Here is a 10,092-nt window from a genome sequence, read left to right as displayed (position 1 = left end):
TTATTTGTGTTGTTTTTGACATGATGACTCCTTTCATTTTACGGAAACTTAAGTCGGATGATCCCTTCAGTTTTCATAATGTCAAATGCCTAAAAACTTTCCAAGGACTTGCGATGTGGTTTAGGTTCACAAACCATGACGGTTTTTCACGCAAATTTAGCACGTGTTTAGGCTCAATAGGAAGTGAAAAACCTGTTGGTTTAGGTAATACTTTCCTAGCCCATTCCCCACTTCATCCGTATAGGAAGTTTAAGGGTGATAATTACATTTTTAATGACTTCATTCAGCTTGAGCTTGGCGTCTGTACTGATAACATTCATACGGATGCAGTTGTCAAAGGTTTGGGAGTGCGTCTTCTGTATGAGAATTGATGGCAAGAGGGAAAGAAATGATCAATGCCAAAAGTTTTCTTACGCATGGAATAAGCTCAAATGCATATGAATTTGTTCAACTTAGAAACATAATTATAATCTAGAAAGCAACTTAGAAATGGGAGAAGGAGTCGATAAGAACTCACAGAATCATGTACTAATTATGTACTTATTTTTTCATCTATACATCAAAGTCTTATAAGAATAATGTATACACTGTATTTTTTTCTTTCTCTTTTTTTTTGTGTGTGTTTTTTCTCTATTAGACTTCTTAAATTAGTTTTCTATGAATGTTTTATTGCCATAAGTCTATATTCTTATTTTGTAATTGTTGCATTTTATTACTCATTACATATATATTTCCATGAAATTTTAGTTGTTCTAACTTATCGATAAAAATTCACATGAAGCACACGTGCTTTGCACGTGTCCAGAAACTAGTCTTACTAAAAGTGGGAACGAAAGAAATAAAATCATACTAAACTGATTGAACAGAAAAATATAAGATAGAGCTTTAAAAAAAACAGTAAAAGTTACAAGATAGTACATGAAGCTCAAAAAACTAATGCAAAGTTACTGAATATTACATTTATGAAGTTACACTAGAATTGGAAATATTGTCATAATTCTCAAGCATATTGTTTACCTTGGTCCAGATAAAACTGAAGGCAGTATTGAACTGATAGGGACTTCCATCTGTTGGTTGCCTGCCCCAGCCTCAGTTAGGTTTGTGAAATTGAAATCCAAGTTGGTTTCAACAGACACCAAACCTTCCAGTACCTTAACCACCAATGACATGGAAGGCCTCTTGTTGAAATCACCTTGCACACACCATGCTGCGAGGCTCATCATTTTCATCACAGCTTCCCTGTGGATCTGCATATCCTCGTTGTTTTTGTCAACCATATCAATGAGCTGATCTTGTTCTGCTTTTCTCTTAAAGACACTAAGCAAATGGACATTATCTTTGTCAGCCTGCGACCAATCCAAATTCTTTCGCCCACAAAGAACTTCCAAGAGCACAATTCCAAAGGCATATACATCTACTTTCTCGGTTATTACAGACCTCAACCATTCAGGAGCTAAATACCCTGGTGTTCCTCTCATTCTAGTAACAACTTTGCTTTTGTCTTTCTCAATTAGTTTCGACAACCCAAAATCAGATATCTTAGCATTGAAATTTTGATCTAAGAGGATGTTGTGTGGTTTGATGTCCAAATGAATTATCTTATGATTGCATTCATCATGAAGATACGCTAATCCTTTTGCAATATCTGATATTATCCTTTGCCTCGTAAGCCATGTAAGCCCATTTTCTTGCTTTTCATGAGAAATCCACCTATCCAATGATCCATTTACCATGTACTCATAGATCAGAACCCAGTGATCTTTTTCAGCACAAAAGCCAATGAGTTTTACCAAATTGACATGGTGAATGCTACCAACTATCTTTACCTCTGTTAAGAATGAATCCTTTACTTGACCTAAACCATTCAGACGCTTCACAGCTATTTTGTTGCCATTACTCAGTGTTCCTTCATATACTGAGCCAAATCCTCCTTCCCCGAGCTTTCTGCTGAAATCTTGTGTAATTATTTTCAACTCATTGTAAGAGAATCGAGTTAGGATTCCCGGTAAGATTGGTGCTAAATCCAGAAAATCCCCAGCCTTGACAGACAGTGTCCTCTTTTTGAAAAGAACAAACCATGCACTAATACTTAAAATTATTCCCACTAAAGCAGCAAGAGCAGATGCTACAATCACTTTCAGAGGTCTTGATTGCTTTCTTTGAGAAACGATTGGCGGCTGATACTGAGACTTTGCGAAATTCTGCACCTTGAGAAAAACTTTTGTCTTGTCACTACCAGACCAGTTGTCCTTAAGAGATAATACTTCATTCAGTAATAAGCAGTTTTTCCTTAGAGTTTTAGACCAAACAGCAGCTTTGCAGGAACAGTTACTCAAACAGGCCGCTTTGCAATTTTCCATCTTTGTTCCCTCAAACCACATGTTTGAACTTGCATAAAAGTTGATCTCAAATGCAAAATATGTGGTGTCGCTGAGCTCTATAAGACTATGATAATGTGAAGAGTTGCAAGAAATAGATGTTAGCTGTGAACACCCGAGATCCGGGTTCCTATTTATTGGCCTGAAGAAGTTTCCTTCTACCGGACAATTACATTGCCCATCATTTGTACAAATGCTATATCTTCCACACGCCATTGGGTACCCACAGTTCCCCAGATATGAATTCATGACCTCATCTAACTGTTTCCAATCAAATGCATCCGACTGGTATAACCTTAAATGTCCATCAGGCCCAAGCTTTATGAATTGGGATGTATCAGGGTCTTGTAGAGCAGTAAAGGTTCGACCGTCAAAATCGTAAAGAGGACTATAATCCCCACTTGAAGCGATATAATACTGAGGTGGGTTGGTATCTATGGAAGACACCAGGCGTCCATTAAGAACAGTAAAAGAAAAGGACTGATTGGATCCTGAAATGCTTGCTATCAGCTTCCTACCAGAAACCAACTTCTGCCCCGGAAGCAAACAATCTGTTGGATGATCAAAAGACTGCCAAATTGCTTGTTTTCTCTTATCAAAGAGCACAAGATTTCCCATTTCTGTCATGTTTAAGCCAGAAACAGATTTTCCAGTAGTATTAGTGGACCAAACAAGAGTGCCATCAGAGTCTGTCAAGACCAAGTTGCCATTTTGGCCTAGTTGCAACGTTGCATTGACTTTCACTGGATGGTTCCTGTTAGCAGACCAAACTAACTGGGGAACACTTGAAACCCCGTTGAATCTGTTGTGATACAAAAGGATACCAAGAAGGCATTCTGTGGTACCGTTAGTTAGAAGGGGGCAATAGAAGGCAAAGAGAAACTGAGGGCTATCCTTTCTGCTCCGAATAATAGGCGTCATTTCAGAAGGCTCGGAGGTATTGTAAACTCTAACATATGGCAAATTGATCCAAGAATTGGAAAGTCCAGTAGTAGAATTCAAAACACTAACATTATAGTTCCAGAAAAGTTGCGAGAAAGCAAACCGGGATGAAAAGGAGTGGAGACAAATGAAGAGAAGGATAGGAAGATACACTCTCTGCTCTGCAATCATATCTTTGTTAGAAAATTATATGGTATTTGGAGTAGTTAGGTAATTGATACTCCCTCTATTACTATACCTTTTTTGGGATATGACCTTCTTGTTGTGAACAGTTGAATGAGAAAAACATACCAAGTCTCTATTTCTAATCTTTGCCGCGTGATATTATTTTCCAAACACTACAAGTTGAAGTCCCTAATTCAAAAAGGAAAGTTGAAGGCATCATTAGCAAATCCAACATTTGTCTTTTGGTCAATATGGGGAAGGGCCTCACAGAAACTTTTTTTAATATGTTTTATCTTCTTAATTTTTGTTGACTTATGCACTCTTCCAGCAGCTGACTTGTTCAGCACAGAAATGAAAAGAAGAAAAAAAAAACTGAATTTAGAAACGAGTGGTATCAATTTAGTTGTTGCCACAAATTGAGAAAAACCAAACTAATGGAATTTATGAGGATTTTCGACTTGAATGATTTGTCAACGATCTTGATAATTGAAAGCCAACTTCATGCTGCTTTCAAATTTTAGTAAAATAAAATGAGAAATCATTGTATGTTATATAGTCAAAGTTGGCTGCTGAAAATAGTGTTGGAAGTCAACAGAGTGGAAGAAACTAAATGTGATGCCTTTCTACTAAGCAAAGATTGAAAAAGAGAACCTATTTAATATAAAACTGATTTATGCTAAGTCTATAGAATTCATATATTTAAGACAACAATGTTTGCAGAAAAGAGACTGTATTTTCCTATCCTTCTCTTCATTTACCTTCTCTTTTGTTCGTCTCGATTTACTATATCACAATCTTTACAGGACAACAAGATCAGTCTTTCAAATTCTACAGCAGGGCTTGCCGGGCTTTCCTCTTTCTGGATAAACAGGCCATCTCTTATTGTTAATTCCACCACCGATGGCTTCTTTGGTTCAACAACACCCATACTTCAGCGGGGAAATGCTGGCCCACGATTCATCTGTGGATTCTACTGCAGGTACAATACCACAGAATGCCTTCTTGGTATCCTTTTGTACCACAACAAATACAACGAGGAGAACGGTATGATAGATAAACCCCAGTTAGTTTGGTCTGCTAACAGGAACCATCCAGTGAAAGTCAATGCAACCTTGCAACTAGGCCATGATGGCAACTTGGTCTTGACGGACTCTGATGGCACTCTTGTTTGGTCCACTAATACTACTGGAAAATCTGTTTCTGGCTTAAACTTAACAGAAATGGGAAATCTTGTGCTCTTTGATAAGAGAAAGCGCGCAATTTGGCAGTCTTTTGATCATCCTACGGATTCTTTGCTTCCAGGGCAGAATTTGGTTTCCGGACGGAAGCTCATAGCAAGCGTTTCAGCAACCAATCATAGTCAAGGTTTGCTTGCTCTTAGTGTTCTCAATGGAAGCTGGGCTGCTTACACGGATACTGTTCCGCCTCAATACTACTACACTTCATCCTATGCTGATAGTTCTTATTACAGTTTTGATGGCCAAAGCTTTACTGCTTTACACTATCCTACTAAATCAAAAGCTCAATTCATGAAGATTGGGCCTGATGGACATTTAAAGGTATACAAATGGTCTGTAGTTGATTGGAACGAAGTATCTGACATTTTGTCGCCATATGTGGATAACTGTGGGTACCCAATGGTATGTGGAAGTTATAGCATTTGTACAAATAACGGGCAATGTACTTGTCCGCCACACGAGAACTTCTTCAGACCATTTTCTGAGAGGAAACCAGATCTTGGATGTTCACAGCTGACTTCCATTTACTGCAACTCCTCGCATTATCATAGTTTTGTAGAGCTCAAGAATACTACATATTTTGTATTTCAGCTCAATCTTGAACTAAGTTCGAAGATATTTTGGCTTGAGGGGAAAAAGTTGGAAGATTGCAAAAGGGCTTGTCTGAGAAACTGTTCTTGCAAAGCTGCTGTTTTTGTATATGATTGGGAAGGGGCTCAAAGAGGGAACTGTTTGTTACTGAATGAAGTTTTCTCTCTCACAGACAGCGAAGAAGGAAGAGGCGAGACAGTATTTCTTAAGGTGCAGAATACCTCAAGGGCGCAGACTCAGTCTCTAATTATTCCTGGAGGAAAGAAATCAAGACCTTTGAAAGTGATAATAGGATCTACTCTTGCAGCTTTCTTTGGGATAATTTTAAGCATAGCTACTTGCTTTGTTATTTTCAGAAAAAGGACACATGAGTCCAGAAAGGCTGCGGATATTTTGGATCTAGCACCAATCTTACCGGGAATCCTAACTCGATTCTCTTACAATGAGCTGAAAATAATTACAGATGATTTCAGTAGAAAGCTCGGGGAAGGAGGATTTGGCTGTGTTTATGAAGGAAGACTGAGAAATGGCACTAAAGTAGCTGTGAAGCATCTGGATGGTGTAGGTCAAGTTAAGGAATCATTCTTAACAGAAGTAAAGGCAGTCGGTGGCATTCACCATATCAATCTGGTAAAACTCATTGGATTTTGTGCCGAAAAAAGCCACAGACTTCTAATCTACGAGTTCATGGTGAATGGATCGCTGGATAGGTGGATTACGCATGAAAATCAAGAAAATGGGCTTACATGGAACACAAGGCAGAGGATAATATCAGATATCGCCAAAGGGTTAGCGTATCTACATGAGGATTGTAGCCATAAGATAATTCATTTGGACATCAAACCGCAAAACATCCTTCTAGATCAGTATTTCAATGCTAAGATATCAGATTTTGGGTTGTCGAAGCTAATTGAGAAAGACAAAAGCAAAGTTGTGACAAGAATGAGAGGAACACGGGGTTATTTAGCCCCTGAATGGTTAAGCTCAGTAATTACTGAGAAAGTTGATGTGTATGCTTTTGGAATTGTGCTCTTGGAAATTCTCTGTGGGCGAAAGAATTTGGATTGGTCCCAAGCTGATGAAGAAGATGTCCATTTGCTAAGTGTCTTTAGGCGAAAAGCGGAACAAGAGCAGCTCATAGATATGGTTGACAAAAACAATGAAGATATGCAGCTCCACAGGAAAGCAGTGACAGAAATGATGAGCCTTGCTGCATGGTGTCTACAGGGCGATTTTTCCAAGAGGCCTTCCATGTCATTGGTGGTTAAGGCATTGGAAGGTTTGGTGACTGTTGAAACAAACTTGAATTATGATTTCACACATGTACCAGAGGTTGGGGCAGGCAACCAACAGAGGGAAGTCATTATCAGTTCAAAATTTCCTTTAATTTTATCGGGACCAAGGTAAACAATATGCTTAAGATTTTGGATTTGAAAGAACCAAATATGGTTGCTTAATGTCAAATATTGCAACATTTTCAATTCTAGCATAACTTTTTTATGGTGTATGAGATTATAATTCATGAAATGTAATGTTTAGTAACTTCTATGTTAAATTTTTGAGCTTCATGTAGAGGCTTCTCAATTCATGTGTGAAAATAAGTATAATATTGTATGTGGTGGTGCAGCTACTGAATTCAAATGGTAGTATTCAGTAAGCTTTATTGTGTTATGCTATCGGAAAAGGCCATTTTCTTGTTTTTCATGAGATATCCAATGATCCATTAATTACCATGTCAGGCTATGTATTATGTATGATAATATAATTTGGTTATGTTGGGTTTCTCTTTATCCTATCTTAGCACATTCAATTCGTCGAGAGGCATCACAACACAAAAGCTTCTGTGCTGTCATTTTCCAAACTTCTGTTGACTTGTAAGTTGTAACACTCTTTCCAGCAACTGTGTAATTAAGGTGCAATCATTTTCCAAATCCTCATTTTAATTTGTTTGGTTCAAATTTTAAGTTTTTACCACTGAACTCAATATATTTTAGAAATTATGGAAAGTCTATTAAGTAGTTAAAAGTTTACACAAACAATTAATTTGGAATTATTGGGCACTTACCTCCTCATTCAGATTCAGGTCATGAAGTCTTATACTGAATGGGATGTGCCATCAATTCCAAAGTCCAAGTCAATACAGAGAGGGGACTCAAACAAACTTCTTCAATGTGCTATCTTTTTCCAAACTAACTGTTTGTCTCGATTAGCAGACCAAACTAACTGTTTGTCAACTATATCCCTGTTAGGAACGCCCATAGTGGAAGTGTTGTATAATACTTAGGAGATGCCAAGAAAGCATTCCGTGGCATCATTTTTGCAAGAGAAGTCAAAGAAGAATTGCGGGTTGCCATTTCCTTCCAGGATGGATGTCAGAATGTCACCGCTGATCGTATCCATAAGAGACGGCCTGTATTGATCCACAAAGTGGAAACTCCAGCACTTACATTCCCCGAAGAAGAGATAAATGAAGAAGAGGATAGGAATCATTGCTTTCTCAACAAAGCCAATTGTGAAACTTCAATCTTAAAATATTACTCACTGCAAATTGTGAATAACGATAACTCCATTCGAATGCAATCTAAGCTGTTTATGATTTTCGCTATTCAACGGTCAATCCTGAATGTTTAGGGTTTTCGGTCTTAGTTCTTCTAGCTATTTTTTCGCGTCATTGTGTTTATGATTTTCGCTATTCAAAAACACGACTTATGGCCTGAATTCACTGATATTGCTTATATATACTAACATTAACATGAATGGAACACGGTGGATTATGTCTACTCTTATTCGGCTTAATGTGTTTAGTGATTCTGATTGGGTTGGTTGTCCTAATACTCACCATGCTTCTAGGAGATTGCTTGATATCTTGGAAGAGCAAGATCGTGATTCAAAATCTTCAACAGAGTCTAACTATCGGTGTTGCTACAAATTGAAAAATCGAAATTAATGGAATTATGAGGATTTGCAACTTGAATGAATTGTCAACGCTCTTGATGATTGAAACCCAACTTTATGTTGCTTTCAAATTTTAGTAAAATAAAATGAGAAATTATTGTTATAGTCAAAGTTGGCTGCTGAACATAGTGTTGTTAAGTCAACAGAATGGAAGAAATAAATGTGATGCCATTACACTGAACAAAGATTGTTATACACTACAAGAAGGGACAACAATAAGAATCCATATATTTTGTCGTCCTTGTAATTCAGTTGGTTGACTATCTGATTGATGAGAATACAATTCCCACCTTTTGTAATAACATTTTCGCATTTCTCCTAAAATAAATAACAATGTTTGCAGAACAGAGACTTTAGTATATTCACTATTTCGAGCTGCGACTCATATTTTTGTTATGCTTTCTCCACTGATCTAAATTAAATAGTTGATTGAGTATCACTTCACTCCTATCTTCATCTATGTTTTTAGCATATTTAGCTTAGAGGGATCGCCTAATAGATAGTGACTCATTCAAATTTCAATGCCCTATCGCGGTAGGCTGATTGACTAAATCATGAAAAAAATATTTAAAGTAATACTCCTTTTTTTTTAGTTGTCATTGTTCTTTTTTAAGAGTCAAACAATATGAATTTTGACTAATGTTTTAAGATGTATTTTTTCATCATATTAATATGGAACAAGATATTGCAATTTGTAGAACTTTTCATATGGTTTTTGAATATTTAAATTTTTGTTTTAAAATATGAAAGTAATATAATCTAATTTAACTTAGAAAGTTAGTCTAATTAACTCTCGGAAAACATAAATTGACAATTAAAAGGGAATGGAAGGAGTAGAAGTTGATTAAACCACTCGAGCAATAAAAAAAATGTTACCAAAATCCAATCCTAACCTAACACTCTGTATATGATACTTGTGCACACTCTCCTAATTTAAAAATAAAATAAAATTAGAAAAAATGATTTTAGTATTTTTTTTAACGTTTTTATTTACTTAGAAATAGTTAGCTAATATATTCTGAAAAAATTCTAAAAACAAAAAGACCAAAGGAAAAGAGAAAAAAAAAAGACTATAAAAACAAATAAAATAATACAGAATAGAAGAATGCTTGATTCCTTGTTGAAAAAGAGGAAAATGACTGAAATCATGTTGATGTGGTCCGGCTCCTCTCCATTTTCATTTTCTCCATTTTTCTCAAGTTCGTGTTTTGATTGGTGACACATGTCATAAGTTAAATTTTATGACTAAGATTTAATTAACCAAAGTAAATCTCTAACTATGATTTATATAATAAATATATTATATCAATTTGATTTCAAAAAAAAATTATAATCCTACGACCTTAGTAATATATTATAGAGAGAATAGAAATGGAGACGAGCCGGATCCATGTTGATTGTATATCGATGTCTTAAGACTTAAGTATTAATTAAAATATAATTTCTTAAGACTTGAGTATATATTAAATTAAAATTTTCTTAAGACTAAAGTATATATTAAAATAAAAAAAACTCTTGATCATGTTTCATGACATCACAGTAAAAAATAGGCATAATACATAAATTGGACCCTTAACTTGGCTTCAAATTATAACTTTGACCTTTAACTTTGTAAGTGCACAAATAGGCACTTTAACTATCCAAAACTTAAACAAAAAAACACTCGGATTCTACCTGGCAAAATGCGTGAAATACACTCAAATTAGGCGCGTCAGATGTAAAAATCGAGGGGGCCAACAGTAAAAAAAGCATTGAAAGGACAATTAAACCCTCTTTATATTTTTTTCAACAATTTCCCCCTTTTATTTGCATTATTTGTTGTT

The 10,092-nt window shown here is 36.0% G+C and overlaps 2 protein-coding genes across 2 annotated transcripts; one reads left to right on the top strand and one right to left on the bottom strand.

The window, feature by feature from the left end:
• Positions 1-920: 920 nt before the first annotated feature.
• On the bottom strand, positions 921-3,542 carry LOC102582867 (G-type lectin S-receptor-like serine/threonine-protein kinase SD2-5). Its single transcript, XM_006348842.2, has one exon. The coding sequence runs from the start codon at positions 3,489-3,491 to the stop codon at positions 1,014-1,016; it is 2,478 nt and encodes an 825-aa protein (XP_006348904.1). The 5' UTR covers positions 3,492-3,542; the 3' UTR covers positions 921-1,013.
• A 653-nt stretch (positions 3,543-4,195) lies between these two features.
• On the top strand, positions 4,196-7,209 carry LOC102582520 (G-type lectin S-receptor-like serine/threonine-protein kinase SD2-5). The gene has a single exon (XM_006348841.2). It carries the CDS (start codon positions 4,196-4,198, stop codon positions 6,719-6,721), a length of 2,526 nt encoding a protein of 841 aa, XP_006348903.1. The 3' UTR covers positions 6,722-7,209.
• The last annotated feature ends 2,883 nt before the right edge of the window (positions 7,210-10,092 follow it).

The sequence above is a fragment of the Solanum tuberosum genome, unplaced genomic scaffold (assembly GCF_000226075.1).
Source record: "Solanum tuberosum cultivar DM 1-3 516 R44 unplaced genomic scaffold, SolTub_3.0 scf00102, whole genome shotgun sequence".
NCBI classification, from domain to species: domain Eukaryota; kingdom Viridiplantae; phylum Streptophyta; class Magnoliopsida; order Solanales; family Solanaceae; genus Solanum; species Solanum tuberosum.
This window is presented reverse-complemented; position numbering and strand designations above follow the sequence as displayed.